General features: G+C 43.0%; 1 protein-coding gene across 1 annotated transcript in view; it reads left to right on the top strand.

Moving 5' to 3' along the window:
* The window catches only part of cadps2 (Ca++-dependent secretion activator 2), a 347,960-nt gene that overhangs the window by 63,804 nt on the left and 265,255 nt on the right, over nucleotides 1-18,901 (top strand). The window contains exon 3 of the mRNA XM_047345888.1: nucleotides 18-350. Coding sequence (XP_047201844.1) covers nucleotides 18-350 — 333 coding nt within the window. The remainder of the gene's footprint in view (nucleotides 1-17; nucleotides 351-18,901) is intronic.

Consider the following 18,901-nt stretch of genomic DNA (forward strand, 5'->3'; position numbering starts at 1 on the left):
CTCTCCCTCTTAAACAGGGCTTCTTAAAGAGTGAGCGAGTTTCCCGAATGGTTCAAAGTGGTGGGTGCTCGGCCAATGACTTTCGTGAGGTTTTTAAGAAAAACATTGAGCGACGGGTCCGCAGCCTTCCGGAGATTGATGGCCTGAGTAAAGAGACCGTGCTGAGCTCCTGGATTACCAAGTATGATGCCATCTACCGTGGGGAGGAAGACCTGCGTCGCCAACCACAGCGGGCACACCTGAGTGCTGTGTCAGAACTCATCCTCAGTAAGGAGCAGCTGTATGAGATGTTCCAGCAAATACTAGGCATCCGCAAGTTTGAGCACCAGCTGCTATATAATGCCTGTCAGGTAAGTGGATGGAGGACACACATGTACAGGGGTTGGACAATGAAACTGAAACACCTGTCATTTTAGTGTGGGAGGTTACATGGCTAAATTGGACCAGCCTGGTAGCCAGTCTTCATTGATTGCACATTGCACCTGTAAGAGCAGAGCGTGAAGGTTCAATTAGCAGGGTAAGAGCACAGTTTTGCTCAAAATATTGAAATGCACACAACATTATGGGTGACATACCAGAGTTCAAAAGAGGACAAATTGTTGGTGCACGTCTTGCTGGCGCATCTGTAACCAAGACAGCAAGTCTTTGTGATGTATCAAGAGCCACGGTATCCAGGGTAATGTCAGCATACCACCAAGAAGGACGAACCACATCCAACAGGATTAACTGTGGACGCAAGAGGAAGCTGTCTGAAAGGGAAGTTCGGGTGCTAACCCGGATTATATCCAAAAAACATAAAACCATGGCTGCCCAAATCACGGCAGAATTAAATGTGCACCTCAACTCTCCTGTTTCCACCAGAACTGTGCGTTGAGAGCTCCACAGGGTCAATATACATGGCCGGGCTGCTATAGCCAAACCTTTGGTCACTCATGCCAATGCCAAACGTTGGTTTCAATGGTGCAAGGAGCGCAAATCTTGGGCTGTGGACAATGTGAAACATGTATTGTTCTCTGATGAGTCCACCTTTACTGATTTCCCCACATCTGGGAGAGTTACAGTGTGGAGAAGCCCCAAAGAAGCGTACCACCCAGACTGTTGCATGCCCAAAGTGAAGCATGGGGGTGGATCAGTGATGGTTTGGGCTGCCATATCATTGCATTCCCTTGGCCCATTACTTGTGCTAGATGGGCGCATCACTGCCAAGGACTACCGAACCATTCTTGAGGACCATGTACATCCAATGGTTCAATCATTGTATCCTGAAGGTGGTGCACCAATACACACAGCAAGACTAGTGAAAGATTGGTTTGATGAACATGAAAGTGAAGTTGAACATTTCCCATGGCCTGCACAGTCACCAGATCTAAATATTATTGAGCCACTTTGGGGTGTTTTGGAGGAGCGAGTCAGGAAACGTTTTCCTCCACCAGTATCACGTAGTGACCTGGCCACTATCCTGCAAGAAGAATGGCTTAAAATCCTTCTGACCACTGTGCAAGACTTGTATATGTTATTCCCAAGACGAATTGACATTGTATTGGCCGCAAAAGGAGGCCCTACACCATACTAATAAATTATTGTGGTCTAAAACCAGGTGTTTCAGTTTCGTTGTCCAACCCCTGTACATGCAAGAACTATTTGTATTAGAGATGCGTAATATATCGGCATTAACATTGGTATCGGCCGATGTTAGTCAATTCTTAAATATCCTATCAGTTCCATAAATAAAACTGGGCTGATATTAATAACCGATGTTTATTTGTGTATATGTGTATATGTTAGGGCTGAAACAATTTCTCAAATAACTTGAGTACCCCAATTTATAAAATTCCTCAAGGCAAATTATCTGCATTGAGGCTTCGTTAAATTATCTTTTACTATTCTTAATGTGTTCTGCCTGGATAGATATTTGTGTTGCGCAATTCTCTGACTTCCGCCAATGAGCTGTTGACCAGAGCTGACGCATGGACGCTAAGGGATACCAGCAGCGAGGGAAAAGACTCGCCGCTAAGAAAGTGTGGGGTCACTTTAAACTAAACAGAAAAGAAAACAGTGCAGTTCTTGCACTGCAAGATAGATTTGGCATTTCATAACAGCGCATCCTCGATGCTGCAACACCTCAGCAGGAAACATCTGGCATATACATTGGACTCACTTGTTGGGAGCTACGTAGCTCCCATCAGGTGATGTTTATTTTCCCTTTGCAATCTGTGATCGTTAGTGCAGCATCTGGCATGTTATACATGTACAAGGAAATACATTTAGGCAAACGTTATGTACTCGCTGATTAAGAAGAGTAATTACATTATTTGTAGTGACTATCTTGCAAGAAGAAAAGAACACGAAGCACTACTGCTAGTGTCCGACATAATTGAAGATAAAAGCACAGCAACAGATGAACGGCTTGAGCTAAAAACCGTTTATTTGTTGATGTGCTTCAGCGTTCATTTATGTAATAGTGAATATTGCTAGTAAAAAAATTGTTTTAGTCATTAGCATGGTTTTCCTTTTTATGACTGGCACCAAACTTCTGCTTTGGAAGCTGTCATTCGCCTTTATTTTCTATAAGTGTAGTATTTGTTTACAGCTCACAGTCAAAATTAAATTTTTGCAAACACTGGACCGGAATAATAATAATATAGTCTTAATTAAAACATGAATAAACATTTGATATTTACAATAACTCAACAAAATTCAGTTCTTTGTAGCCAAATTTCTAAACTCAAACCTATTAACTTACCTAATTGCTAATATTACAATGATCACATTTACTTTTGTAATCTGTAAAAACAATATGCAAGATTTAGATTCTTTTAAATTCTTGTTAATGCAACCTTGATCCTCACATGTATACAGAAATAAATCAAGTAATTGAAGCTTCGAATGCAATAATCACTTATTTACTTGAATACTCGATTACTAAAAAAATTGTTTTCAACAGCCCTACATGTGATAGTGATGCACCACAGGATTGTGGGATGTTTAACTGAAGCAGTTAAGCAATGTCAGGGGTGAGGTCATTTTTTCATTGTGGAAAAAGTAGGGAATTATATATCATTCCTGTAAATATCAGTTATTGGCCATACACCAGTATTAATGTCGGATATCTTTTTCTTCCACAGTATTCACAATGCGTTTCGGACTCTAGTAAAAGTAATGGAAAAGACAAATTATGTTATGTAATGGTGGCAGAGGTTGTAGAAAGGTTTTACCTAAATCTACAATATCAAGGTAGTCAAACTGAGGCTTGTAACCTTGAAATGTGTTTCTGGGTCAAACACACATGAATCAGATAGTTGAATTAGCTCCTCAGCATGCATTCAAGTTCTACTGAGCTCTGCTAATGATTTAATTATTTGACTCAATAATTTGACTTGATAATTGTGTCAATGTCTTCATGCAGACACTCATACCTAGGGGCAGTTTTGCAAGACCTGTTAACCTAACAGTCATGTTTCTAGACTGTTGGAGGAAGCTGGAGAATCTAAAGAAAACCCACACATCCATTGGGAGAACATGCACACTAAATGCAGAAAGACCCCAGGCCAGGATTCAAACCCAGGATCTCATTCCTGCAAGGTAACAGTGCTACCACCTGCCCTACCTTGCAGTCTCTATTTACGCCCGAGCAGCTAAGCGCTGCGAGGGTCTATTGTAATTGAAGTGTTTATTATTATTCTCCTAGCAAATGAATTGGCTTTTTGGAGGCCTTAACATATTCAAAACATCACCAAACTTAACTGAAGATGTCTCCCATATGACATTTAAGTATTTTAATGGAATTGAAAGTGGGCGTGGCCTAATGGCTCTATAGCTCCCACTAAAGTGAGATAGGCCAATTGGTAAGTCCTAGAGATTTGAAATTTGGTACATCATGAAAAAAAGTCTCCTGGAAGTATGCCCTAAAACCAACAGGAAGTCGACCATTTTGGGTCAAAGGGTCATTTTGGCTGTTTTTGACTTTTCATCCATGTCGTACTTTAACAAACTCCTAGGGAGTTTGAGCTATTTCTTCATATTTTTTCAATATGCACATAAGGCATGGGGGAATAAAAGCTTGGCCAAGCCTCAAATTCTGACTACTCGCCGTAAAAGATGAAACTGTAATAACTTCAACACACAAGCTCACAGCAGCACTAAACGTTCTGTGCCTCATCTCAGACCAACATGCTCATTGGCTGAGATCAGTTGAGCCCTGCACACCTACAACAGGAAGTCCCCTATTCTTCCGGTTGGTGTCCTTCTGTTACACTCTGGAGTTTCAAGCACAGTGTGATCACACAGAGCAAGGTGATGTTTAATCCTACTGGGAACACTTACTGTTGGCTGGACTCTGTGGGCGTGGCAAATTATGATGTCTTGCATTTGCATACGTTTTCCTCCAAATTGCACACGCATGGTACGATTTACTCCAAACTGAATATGGTTGACCTCTAGGAATCTTTAAACGCTTTATTTCCCTCATACATCATTGGATCAACACCAAATTTGGCGTGCATCATCATGGACAATTGCTGAACAAGTTGGCATGGTCAATTGATGACATCATCTTAGCCCCGCCCATTTAGAACAGGAAGTCACATGTTTCACAGGTGAATGTCCTTGTTCTACACTCTGACCCTTACATGTTACATCACAGAGAACAAGGTGATGTTGAGTACTTCTCTGAACAGTGACTATTGACCAGACAGTATGGGTGTGGAGGGGTGCCGAATTTCAATGTCTCTCTATTGACATACGCTTGGCTCTAAATCACACATGCATGATTTGATCTGCTTCAAACTGGAGATGAATCATATTTGGTCACCTACAAACTGCTCTATTGGACTACATTGGAATTTAGATCTACAGCACCCCCTAGAATATTTAAATGGCCCCACCCATTATGAACTTGTAGATGTCCTTCTTTGACACTCTAACTCTTACAGGTTTCATCACAAATAACTAGGTGATGTAGAGTCCTTTGGTTGCAGTTACTGTTGGCCAGACAGTGTGGGCGTGGCAAATTTGTATATCTCTCTGTTTGCATACATTTGGCTCCAAGTCAGAAATGCATTGTCTGATTTACTCCAAACTGAATATGGATAATCATTGTCAACCCCCAAAGAGCTCAGTTGGATTATATTATAATTTAGATCAACAGCGCCACCTAGTAAATTAAAAATACTCTTCCTCATACAACATCGGATCCACACCAAATTTTGTGTGCTTCATTGGTGAGGACTGCTCACTATATTGGTGTTGGACCACTTGTTTGCTGAGTATTGGATTATCTGCCCGTTGTTGGACGTCACTGTGCCCCTCCAATGGCATCGGCCATTTTGTACCCAGGACAGCCCGCTCCTACATATCCCATCAAGCATTGCGACTGATATGACTGGGCGTCCCCAGTCTGACGTCACAGGATGCTATATAGGAGGCGCTCATGTTTGAAACACTGCCTTCAGCTGGAAACCGATCTGGTGATTGAAGCGCGTCACTTTAAGAGAAGAACTCTGTCCAGAGTTTCATTCATTCTCTCTCGTTGGACAACAAACTATTCATAACTGAAGTTTTTGTACTAGGAAGGCCAGAGATTTCACTTTTGCCGATCGAAGACGTGAGTTAACACGTAACTGGAGACACGGAGTTTCGGAGAGACGAACCACTACCGTGTTTCATTTTCAAGTCGACTTTGATGGTCAGATCATATTTTTCCTTTTTGTCAAGAAGACCAAAGGACAAAGACTGACTGTTCCCCTGAAGTTAATTGTGGACGCACAATTAACTCAACCCCACGATTCCTCGCTCGAATTCCCTCGCTCAGGAAGAAGACGACACAAGTAAAATCCATTTCTTTTTTTAAATTTCTTTATTCAAGTCCTGGGCAGGGTCAGAGGTTGTAGAAGCAATCAGAATCGCTGGTTAGGATCTCATGTGTTCTGAATAATATGTGCATGTAACCTTGCTTGTTTGAAACTTTGATGTGTTATGTGATATCGGGATCCGCTGTGTTCCCCAGAGCTGTCTGTGTTTACTATCTGAACGCAGGTGCGTTGCAAAACTGGACTGTTAAAACGACCTCATGGTAAAATTCTCCATTTTACCTTTGTCTTCAATCTCACTGTGCTAGCTTGCCGCCAAAAGTTATCAATCCTTTGTTTCAGGAGTAAAGGGGGGAAGTTTTATGATCAGAAGATCATAAAAGACACTCTAAGCTGCGCTCCAAACCCCCACCAGTCATCACCACACCCCCCTTTTCATATCTTCTCCTTTCCTCTGTTGTGCCATAAACTGCTGGTTGACTCAATACATACCCACTACCGTTTTGTTGATTTTGGTTTATTTAGATGTGTTTACCCCTGTGTATGTAGAATTTTGCATGTTGAGTAGGTGAAAATTAATAAATATTCACATAGATAAAGAGAGAGCGTTTGGTGTTTCATTGTGTGCAAAAAGTGATGTGTCAGTCAAAATAAGGTTCAAGTTCCACACGTTTCGGCAGAAACGGTCGATTAAACAGTGACATCTCCGGCAATAGTTATTAACTATTACGGAGTATTTAACGGTTGTAATTGTCAGAGGCGTCGAGCCACAATTACAACACCAGAAACCTCTCTGGTCTCGATTCGTAAATGAGGATTTATGGTTAAGAAATTGATTTTGTCAGATTATGATTTGTAATTATAATTATTGATCAAGATTATTCAATCAATAATCATACTCCCAACATATGGCGTCCCTGGGTGGGCCTTAAAAAGACAGACATCAAATCACTGTTGCACAGAATGAACAAACAGTTGTGATCTCCGTTAACTAGACGTTTATTGGGAGACTTGAGTTTCGCACAGAACGTTTGTGAATTAGGGGATTTCGATTAGGTTGTGCTCAGTTCTACTGCAAAGGATAACATTAGCTTTCAGAGGTGTTTGTTGTGGATGCAAGGTGAAAGTTGGTTTAACTTGTGGAAAAGTTAAAGTTAATTTCCAGTCGCCAGCCTGCTGCTGCAGCTGTAAAAACCTGCGCTGATAAGCAGCAGACCTGCCCCCAGTGTCCGCTGGGCGTAATTACAATTGTGACCAACATTCTCCCAGTCAGTTAGAGAACAACACCTACATCTGGTGGCCATTTAATAGATTACAGATTGCAGCTGGATTTCCCAAACCGCAGACCTGCACTCAGTACCATCTGGTGGTCACTAGTGCGAATTGCATTTCCTACGTTGATTTTTTTTTTAAATCACTCAATTCATTAACACAGGCAGATTATTCCATCACCTATGATCAAAAGGGCATAACTTAAAGTTGAAAGTTGAAGTTACAGATCATTCATTACCACTTTTGAAAAATGTTAAGCATTTTTGCTGGGTTTTTTTAGTGTGTGAAGCATGTTTTGACCTGACTCATAAAACTAACTTAGTTGTTTAACAGGAAGGTAGGTGATTCATATTAGAGAACACTAACATTTATTTGAAGCTAAGAACAGCATTGAATGTTTAGTTTCGTTTCCCATTTTTAAAATTTTATTTTGAACTTGGTTTCTGGGTTATTTCAAAAAAAAAATTCTTTCCCTTTTTCTTTTTTTTTTTTTGCATGTTTGCTTGATTAACCCCATTAAAGCATAGACTTGGGTAAGCCACAGTTTGAACGGTCAAACCTGTGTGCCCATTTTAAGCAAACCCATACACCTGGAAGAGACAGGTATGAATCAGACAGCTAGCTGAATAGCTTAGCCTGTTGTGTGCAGCTAATTAAGTTTAGCAATCCTTAATCACTGAACAGCTTAGCCTGTTGTGTGCAGCTAATTAAGTTTAGCAATCCTTAATCACTGAACAGCTTAGCCTGTTGTGTGCAGCTAATTAAGTTTAGCAATCCTAATCACTGAACAGCTTAGCCTGTTGTGTGCAGCTAATTAAGTTTAGCCATCCCTAATCACTGAACAGCTTAGCCTGTTGTGTGCAGCTAATTAAGTTTAGCAATCCTTAATCACTGAATAGCTTAGCCTGTTGAATTGCTGCTAATTTCTTTAGTGGTGGTTCACAAATAAACAGTTTGTGTGTTTGCATTGTGCATTTTGGGCCAAAGATGGAGGGAACATCCCAGACTGCAGCTGGAGATGTGTGTATGGTGGAGGACCCCATAGGAATGCAGGCACAAGAGGTGATAGGGTCATTGATTCTGCTGTCCCCCGAGGAGCGTAAAGGCCTCAATGATTATGGCATTGAGCAATGTGAAGCCAGGATTCAGGAGTTGCTCCAAGTCATTAGAAACCCACCGAAGGACAGACGGGTCTCAGATGTGTTAGGACAGCTCACTCTGTTGTATCAGCGAAGGTTAATGTTGGAAGTTGACCAGCGCGTTAAACTGCAGTTCGAGCTGAATGATACGTTGCAGACGGTGGATGTCCTTCGAGGGGAAATAACAGAAGTGGGAAATAGATTAGAAGCAATAGAGGGTAGCCATGCCACCCCGCCCCCCCTGGAAGAATGGGGGGACGAACCGAAACCCACCTCACAGGTTGAAACCTTTGGAGGTGAGCCACACCTGCGAAACCCTGAGAGAACTTGCAGGTCAGATCTGGAGGATGTAGAAGCTGCTCTCCAGAGATTACCTTTCCAGGCTCATGGGGTTCCCCAGACATCCACCGAGATAAGAACGGGGATAAGTAGTCAGAATAGGTTCAGTGGTGCGGTGCCCCGCCCCACTGCAATCAGCAGCCATGAATGGTACCTAGCTGGGGACCCAGCAGGTGTAAATAGTTCACGGTTCAGATGCGAGCAGCCGTCAAACGTGACTCGCAGTACGGTCCTCTACGATCCCTCACCTCCGCCACGGCGACAGGAGTGCCGCCCCTGGGATTCAGGTAGCTCCTACCGCCCTCAACCGCTGCCCAGGACCCGAGTCCGGGAAGCACAGGGCCCACAGTTATACCGGGAGCAGCCTCCACTGCCTCCTCCGAGGATGAGGCGTGATGCACCGATACCCTCTGAGTGCAACCGGAGTGAACTCTCCGATGATGACTCAGATGGGCCGGGACCAATCCCTGAAAGTGGATTGCGCACCCGCCAGCTTGAGTCCCTTGCTAAAGACATAGAGCGTTTCGACCCTAATAAGGCAGAATCAAACATTGATGATTACCTTAGGGAAGTGGAACGCTGTCTTCTAGATTTGTACTGCCCATCAGCACGGGAGAAACTGAAGCTCATCTGGAAGACAACGTCCAGGAGCGTCCATGTTTTCATGGAGAGCCTGACACCCGCAGTCCGAGACCGTTATTCAACCCTTTGCGAAGCTTTAAGGGAAGAATATTCTGTGTACACGGACCGGGCCTCAGCCACACTTGGGGCTTTCACGATCCAGCAAAAGAAAAGCGAAGCACCCAGGGAGTATTACCGGCGCTTGAGAGCCGTTTACTTCCAAGGACGCAATGCGCCAGGCATTGAGGAGGAACATGCTTTTAAATCCCTGTTCCTCCACAACCTTCATGAAAGTGTGCGATACGAAGTTACTATGTATTGCAGGACCAAGGCCATGAGCATGCAAGAGATCCGCAAATATGCTCAGATGGCGTGGGAAACACGTGCTCGCCCGACCAAGGGATCGGAGAGCGAAGCTAGGGTTTTACAGGTCCAGACTGAAAGAACCAGCCATGCATTTGAAGGTAAGGAAAGGCCTTCAACCAGAACCTATGCGAAGAACAGGTTCAGGGAACAACATAGGTTTGGTCAGCTGGACTGGGGGGGTGGTACTGAATACCAACCACAGTCAAAGTTGCCGGACCATTTCCGGTCAAACAGACGACCTGACCATCACGTGAAGCCTAAAGGTAAACCTGATGGAAGAGGGTGGAACCCACATGCAGAAGGGATTATGGGGAAAGAGATGGAGGAGGCCCTGCGTAAGATGGTGATGGAAGCAGTGCGTCAGGCCACCATGCCCCCACAACCCTTGAAACAGGAAGCGGACCTAGTTAAACCAGACCCAAACTTCCCGTCAGCATGACTAGGCGTGGACCCAGTCTCCATAGCCATCAGAGTCTACCTGATCGGATGGGGAGACAAACCTGGGAAACTCCAAGAACCCCTTGGGACTTCTCCAGGAGAAACACCACAAATCATTGCTCCAAGGTTCTTAGGTAAACTGAACCATAATGAACATATAGGTCACCTATACTATCTCACTAGTATAGGGGGACAGGTCAAACTGAGGTTCCATTTTAAAACAGGATCAGAGATCAGCCTGTGGTTCTCGGTCTCGTTTGAGGAGGAGAGTAGAGCCATGCTCTCCCTCAGTAAACCACTTCAGGCTGAATTTCGTGATGTAAGTATCACCAGCTGCACCCAAAACCGATCATGCATCACTAATTGGGTGGAGCTGGACATTACACCCGAAGACACGGCTCTGGTGCACCCCATCTATAGGTGCACATTAAACAAAGACCTTTGTCTTGGTGGCCAGGACCTGCTGGACAGGCTGGCCCCACTCATTGACGGCCACCAGGACCAACTCTGGGTCCAGGCGGAGGTGCAAAACCCACGGGGTGCACGCAGCGAACGTGTCGTTGTGACCAATCAGGTCAGCAGCTTAGAGAAGCCCGAAGGACCTCTCAGGCCCTCATCAGAGCCGGTCATGTGCACCTCCGAGACACAGCTGCACCCAGCCATCCAGGAAACTCCTGCCAGAGGCGGTCATGCATTGCTTGGCTCTTTAAAGAACCCAGGTGTGGACACTTACAACCCCAAAGTGGTGGAAGATGTACACCTGGAAACCATGTTCATACCAGAAGTGCTACTAGCATTCTGGCTGGGACATCCATCAACCATTAGAGAGCTGTATGACCGTTTGTGCCAAAAAGACCCCTTTGTAACTGAGGCACAACACAGCCTCACACTCCTTTTAGTAGACGGACTCCGCCCTCTCCTCAAGACAGCCAGTGTGCAGATTGGCATCAAACAGCTCTCCCATGCTGTGGACATTGTTCCAACAGACCAAAGGGGGGTCACGTTATCCGACGCCCATTACTCTCCTGTTAGGTGCCATAGGAGCTACAAAGCCACACTCCACACCCTCCAGCAGATGGCGCACTGGCCTCCAAGGTCTCATGACACCCAGGTCTACATCAAAGGATGTTTAACCTGCCGCCAGTTTCAGCCATCCCAGCCAACCAGTAAACCTCCGCTTCAGCGAAGGGGGGTTACATTACTTTGGTTCCACCTTCAGACCAACTGGGTCGAACCAGCTCCAAAATTAACAGGAGGTAACAAATTCCTCCTAACTGCGACATGCAGCTTCATCAAGTGGGTTGGATGCTTGTCAGAAAAGGTTGACACCATCATCCCAGCTGCTGCTCTTTAGCTGAACCAGATGAAGTCCTACATCGAACTCTCCTCCCCAAGAACAGAGCTTGTCTCAATGTCCGGGAAAGGAGAGGCCAGTGCGTAGGACTAGTTAAATAGGTGCATGTTTCATTAACTCACACTAACATGCACTAATCACTAACAACTTTCTTCAACAGAAACAGTTAAACATATAACTACCTCCTAGGACACAGTCTTAAGCTGTAAGTTGACACGATAATTTTCCATAACACTGTATGCACAGCAGACCTCACAAAAGTGTTTAAGAATGATGTAATGGACACACCCATGCTGCCCGAGATTTCATACAAAATCGTGTTAAAGGAGGTTGGTTCATCTATAGACAGTCCCACCGAGGCACAGATACCCATTGACCTAGTTCTGCTGAACTTAGTAGAGAAATCCTAAGTCCACCACGACAGACACCTTGCAACCTCCACAAACACACCTGGCTTATAGCCTAAATACTGCAATTCGTTTATTCTTTTCTCCCTCTTTCCACATCTAGATAGTTTAGAGACAGGAGTCCTATTAAAACCCATCATCATCCGGAAGAGCCAATGGTTTAAGCCTAAACCTGTTTTAACCATTCGTTTTAGATTACACACCGCATACCAGCAGGTTAAGCGTTTACAGGTCAGGATTGATGCCCTCACATTCATTCCCTCACGGTTCATAGCACCGCCTTTGCCAACGACACAGCCAGGGTCCAGTGCCTAATAGAAGTTGGATGAATAAGCTATGAACCATGATTTTGTTTGTTCCTTTTATTCTTATATATACATATATATGTACGATATCTGTTATTGTTTCATTTTGTCTCAGGATTACCAAAGCTGATGACCAAAGAATGTAATGATGATGTGAATGTATTGTCCTGTATTTTGTCTCATTGAACAATGTAGAAAGGGATGAGTTTAGTCAGAGTTAGTCCTGCCCAGGCTAACCTCTATCCTGCCCAGTCGTAGGTTTTGAGTAACACAGAGACAATTTTGTTTGTTCTGCTTCGCCACGGATCACTGATTGCTCAGCAAAGGACAGAATGGTCCCAGTAGCTTCAAAGACTGCGATTCATCTCACCCTTTGAACCTAGGGGGGAATGTTGGACCACTTGTTTGCTGAGTATTGGATTATCTGCCCGTTGTTGGACGTCACTGTGCCCCTCCAATGGCATCGGCCATTTTGTACCCAGGACAGCACGCTCCTACATATCCCATCAAGCATTGCGACTGATATGACTGGGCGTCCCCAGTCTGACGTCACAGGATGCTATATAGGAGGCGCTCATGTTTGAAACACTGCCTTCAGCTGGAAACCGATCTGGTGATTGAAGCGCGTCACTTTAAGAGAAGAACTCTGTCCAGAGTTTCATTCATTCTCTCTCGTTGGACAACAAACTATTCATAACTGAAGTTTTTGGACTAGGAAGGCCAGAGATTTCACTTTTGCCGATCGAAGACGTGAGTTAACACGTAACTGGAGACACGGAGTTTCGGAGAGACGAACCTCTACCGTGTTTCATTTTCAAGTCGACTTTGATGGTCAGATCATATTTTTCCTTTTTGTCAAGAAGACCAAAGGACAAAGACTGACTGTTCCCCTGAAGTTAATTGTGGACGCACAATTAACTCAACCCCACGTTTCCTCGCTCGAATTCCCTCGCTCAGGAAGAAGACGACACAAGTAAAATCCATTTCTTTTTTTAAATTTCTTTATTCAAGTCCTGGGCAGGGTCAGAGGTTGTAGAAGCGATCAGAATCGCTGGTTAGGATCTCATGTGTTCTGAATAATATGTGCATGTAACCTTGCTTGTTTGAAACTTTGATGTGTTATGTGATATCGGGATCCGCCGTGTTCCCCAGAGCTGTCTGTGTTTACTATCTGAACGCAGGTGCGTTGCAAAACTGGACTGTTAAAACGACCTCATGGTAAAATTCTCCATTTTACCTTTGTCTTCAATCTCACTGTGCTAGCTTGCCGCCAAAAGTTATCAATCCTTTGTTTCAGGAGTAAAGGGGGGAAGTTTTATGATCAGAAGATCATAAAAGACACTCTAAGCTGCGCTCCAAACCCCCACCAGTCATCACCACACCCCCCTTTTCATATCTTCTCTTTTCCTCTGTTGTGCCATAAACTGCTGGTTGACTCAATACATACCCACTACCGTTTTGTTGATTTTGGTTTATTTAGATGTGTTTACCCCTGTGTATGTAGAATTTTGCATGTTGAGTAGGTGAAAATTAATAAATATTCACATAGATAAAGAGAGAGCGTTTGGTGTTTCATTGTGTGCAAAAGGTGATGTGTCAGTCAAAATAAGGTTCAAGTTCCACACGTTTCGGCAGAAACGGTCGATTAAACAGTGACATCTCCGGCAATAGTTATTAACTATTACAGAGTATTTAACGGTTGTAATTGTCAGAGGCGTCGAGCCACAATTACAACACCAGAAACCTCTCTGGTCTCGATTCGTAAATGAGGATTTATGGTTAAGAAATTGATTTTGTCAGATTATGATTTGTAATTATAATTATTGATCAAGATTATTCAATCAATAATCATACTCCCAACATTGGCATGGTATTAATGATATCACATTAGCCACAGGTTTCAAACCCTGTCTAATAACAGTTAAATAGCATCTTCAAAGCACAACAGGAAGTCTTTATTAATCCTTCGCCACCAAACAGGAAGTGAATGCATCTTCAATCAGGAAGGTCAGATTTTAGCCAAAGTTTGAACACTTTGTGGCAGAGCTGTACTTAGGCTGAGCGGCGCTGAGCTGTGAGGGCCACCCAATGCTACTTGCAGCTTCAATTCCTACTTGTTTCTTAAAAATGAATAGGTATCAGTAACATAAATTCTAATTAATCCTAACTATCAAACAGTGCAGTCGGATTCAGTATAATATTCAAATTGGTTAAAAGGTTTTATATCTAAGGAAACCCAGCAGATTGCATTGAGTCTGTGACTTGCATCAGATTCATCCAGGAGATATTTTGATAGCCACTTAGCAGAAGTTGCCAAGGCCACGTTGGGGCACCAGATTTAGAAAAACAATAAGTGTCCTGGTTCAAGCAGTTGTGTGGATTTCTAACCACTTTAAGAGTTTTTACTGTTATCTCTCAATTGCAAATCCAAATATTCAAATTTCTGGGACTTTCCTGCAGTTCTGGAGCGAACAACCTTCTCCATGATTAAATCCTTTCAACTCTGAGGCCAAAAGCCGGTTCCAGGCTGCGATTCTGTTCAAGAACCGTATCCAGCTTGCGGCTTAGCTCTCTTAACAATTCAGTCTGAGCATTGATCGCTCTGCAGATTCCATCCAGCATTGCAGGCAGCTTTGGGATGCTTTGAACAGCTGCCCACGTTTTGCTACTCACTCGATAAGTCAGGTAACCGCCGGCTCCAAAAAGCAGAAATCCTGTTATCAAAAATTTATAATTGTAGTCATTGTAGTCAAGCACACAATCTTCCACCTTTGCCAGGAATCCATTGTGTATCCAGAGAAGAATGTACCGGCTGGGCAAGACGGTTCTCCTTTACCCTTTCTTCCCGTGGAAAAAATTTATCAATTGCGTTGAGAGACCAGCTGACCAAATCCATAATTTGCAAGTTTGGAAGATATGTAAAGTGAGGCTCTGAGAAAAACACAGACAAATGGTAAATGGACTGAACTTATATAGCATTTTCCAGTCATACAGACCACTCAAAGCGCTTTACACTAGAGCCACATTCACCCAATTGCACTCACTAATGCTCACACATTCATACACCGCAGATACGCAGATCAGTAGGCAACTTGAGGTTAAGTGCCTTGCCCAGGGGCACATCGACATATGGCAGGAGGAAGCTGGAATCGAACCCACAACCTTCTGATTGCAAGATGACTACTCTTCCTACTGAGCTAGAGCAGATGCAGAAGCAGGCAAGAGGGAGGGCGAGAAAACGCGTGCGTCCTCCACCGAGAGCAACAAAAAAGTTTCATTTGGCTCATTAGTATTGCAAGGTCTCAGGTGTGAATGGGTACCAGGTGTGTTAAATTTAGTGTTATTTCTCTCACACTCTCTCACACTGGTCTCTGGGAGTTCAACATGAAAAAAAGATGTTGCTCTACATAAAGATGGCCTAGACGAATACTGCCAATAACCTGAAACTGAGCTGCAGCAAGGTGGCCAAGATTGTACAATGGTTTAACAGGACAGGTTCCATTCACAATATGCCTCGCCATGGTCCACCAAAGAAGCTCAGTGCATGTGCTCAGCGTCCTATTCAGAGGTTGTCTTTTGATAATAGACTTATGAGTGGTGCGAGCATTGCTGCAGAGGTTGAAGACGTGATGGATAAACCCGTCAATGGTCAGACCATACGTCACAAGCTGCATCAAATTATTCCACATGGGTGTCGTCCCAGAAAGAAGCCTCTTCTAAATTTAAGGCACAAGAAAACGGGGAGCTGAAGCCAAGCAGACTAAGGACATGGATTACTGGAACCATGTCCTGTGATCTGATGAGACAAACATATTTAGTTCAGATGGTGTCAAGCATGTGTGGCAGCAACAAGTATGAATAAGGATGGGTACCTTACACATTGGAATTGATACCTTTCCAATAAACGGGTGTTGAAGAACCTCTTTAAAGAGGCCTTCTGCGCGTTCGTTTATTCACCATAACCTGGAGGAATTCACAACATATTTTAAATCAATCACACGGAGACAGCTGTATGTAATTAAAATACCTGGACCAGGGGAAGCTCTCATGTGATCAGGCCACACACCGAGACAACTTCAGAGCTCCTCACTGGGCACATTGCTTTTTTTAAAACACACATTAAAATGGGCAGCGCCCTGTTTACAGTTTTTTCTCACATGTAGTCACGTTCACACTTTTTCTGGCTTACCATATTTAGACAGTCATTGTTCCAGCACCTGCACTCGTATCTACTGATATAAGCAGGGAGTAACACTTATCACCAATTTTCACACACTTCTGCAGTTTTCAGTAATTTTCCACTTCACCTCTTCTGTGAGAAATACTTCTGCAGACCACACAATACACAATGTCTTTATACTAACACATGTTATACATTTTATTTCCCACACTGGTTATGAACATAATAATAATGATGCACACACATAATATATCTCCACACAGGTCCTGGGAATTGGTATCAGTACTAAACGGTACCAGTTTTTGGTACTTTTGAGTGTTTAAGTGGTTATAAATGTTAATTCATTTAATCATAAAATCTCAAAATTTGTATGTATTTTTCATTATATAAACATTTACAAATATAACAACTTCCAACTGTTTGTATTGTAACATCGCAGTTGTTTCAAACATTTCTCCTCCCATGTTGCTGGCTGCAGACGACAAGTCGCTAACGGATTCAGGTGTGCTAACAGTGAAGAATGCAGGGGTTGTAGCCATAGATCTAAGGCTGTCAAAAATTGTGCACTCTTGAGTCTTGAGAAAAATCGTATGCTTAACCAGGTGCTTCCTCATATTAGAAGTATTCCCACTGCTGGCCTTGCACTTCGTGTTACAAATATTGCAGCGAGCATAATCTGCATCCCATTTTGAAAAGTGGAACCATACTTTCGAGCGCTTTAATCAGCCATGCTTTGTTGATGGTACTAGCGGCTATTGACGTCATTGCACTCTTGTGCGTGCAATGCTGTGTTCATGTCTGGCATGGAAAATCGCCCACTCTTCCACTCCCTCAGTGTCACAATGATGCATTTAGATTCTGAAACATGGTACCGTTTGATTTTATATGAATAGGTACTTGGTAGTACCAACGGAATTCGGTCGGTACCTATAAAACTACTGAATTAGGTAAATATCCATAAGTATGAAGACAATTGTGTATTGCCTACAGTCAAATATGGTGGTAGATGTGTCATAGTTTATGGCTGTATGAGTGCTGCTGGCTGTGTTGAGCTACAGTTCATTGAGGGAACCATTGATGCCAACATGCACTGTGACACACCGAAGCAGAGCATCCCTTTGGAAACTGGGCAACAGCACAGTATTCCAACATGATAAGGTCCCCAAACACAACTCCAAGACGACATCTGCCTTGCTAAAGGAAGTGATGATAACGGTGCTGGACTGCCCAGTGTTGTAATTATGAATCTGAGAATATTATTTAATATTTAATATTAATATTTTAATATTTTATCAAATAATATTTTGGTCTGTTAAGGATTGTCCTGTGAATACCAGCCCAGTAAGGCGATGGTATTAGGACAAAATAGAAAGGTGTGAGACGGGCTCTGACATTATTGAACAGCATAAACTCTGGACATATATGGAATGAATTAACGCAATTTCTTAAAATACAAGAATTTATTAACAAAAATAAGTCAACTCAAAGTCAAACATATTTCAATCAACAAACTCTTTACTATGCTAAAATAATCCAACTAAACTACCAAGCAGGATTAAAGAATAACGAAGACTAATGGGCTATGTACAATATAAACAAGTTGATTAAAGATGATTGGAAAGCATGACCAAAAGAGTGATGCAACATTACCATGCAATGTTTATGTTTGAGAACCAAGGATTATCTTGAAGAATTTGTAAATGAAGTTAAGTTAGTCTTGGAACTAACTTTGGCAATAATCAGCAAACATTTAGACAACCCATCACACTGCAAGATCAGATAAAATATTATTTGAGTAAAATAATGATTTAAATAATGATCTGCTGAATAAAACCAACCTTCTGGATGACTAATTCTCAATGGTGTCTAATTAACTGCCTTTATTTATTGAAATAATATTTGAAGAAATATTATTAAGGGAGTATTTTGGAAAAGAGCCAAATCTTTCTGGAGAAATGGGGCTTGATGGTATTTACTTAGTTATCAAATCTAGTAAATGATGTTCAGGGACTATTATTCACTAGCTTGAAAACTAACAACCTTTCTGTTCAATACTCTTTAGCAGCCAGCACGTGTTCTTACCAGTTAGCCGTTAAGCTAACAAAGAAGCGGATAGCTTAGCCCCAGAATCAACACATACCTTTAAAATACCAGGGTTAATAAAAGGGTTAAAATGCATAAGCGCGGACAGCGCGTTATGAGCAAATAAAGTTTATCTTATCTTTAAAACATACAAAGAACACAAACCGGCACGTGTGCTGTAGCTAGCCTACTAGCACTAAGATAGCCGAGTTTCACACAAACAAACTTCATAACATGAAAACGTTTAGATCATTTCATCCTAAACCTGTCTCTGCCCAAAACACCTAACCTCATGAACTATGGTGAGGAAACGTTGTCCAAGGGGCGAAGCTTGAAGAAATGTCCACAGTCAACAAGCGGTTAGCTTTCAGCTAACCTCTGCGTTCGCTCTGTGAACAAAAGGGTTAGCTCCGGAGAGCTGGGCGGCTCGTCTTGTCCGCTGCGGTCTCTGCTGTCTTCCTTCCAGGCTGGGAGACCGCGTCTTTGCCGGGGCTTCTCTCGAACACCGTTTGCGTCTGCGAGGCCTCGGAGAGACAGTCAAGCAATGCTTGTACCTTAATTATCCCCATTTATGAATTAAAATACCGGATA

This window comes from Girardinichthys multiradiatus, chromosome 2 (genome assembly GCF_021462225.1).
Source record: "Girardinichthys multiradiatus isolate DD_20200921_A chromosome 2, DD_fGirMul_XY1, whole genome shotgun sequence".
Taxonomy (NCBI): domain Eukaryota; kingdom Metazoa; phylum Chordata; class Actinopteri; order Cyprinodontiformes; family Goodeidae; genus Girardinichthys; species Girardinichthys multiradiatus.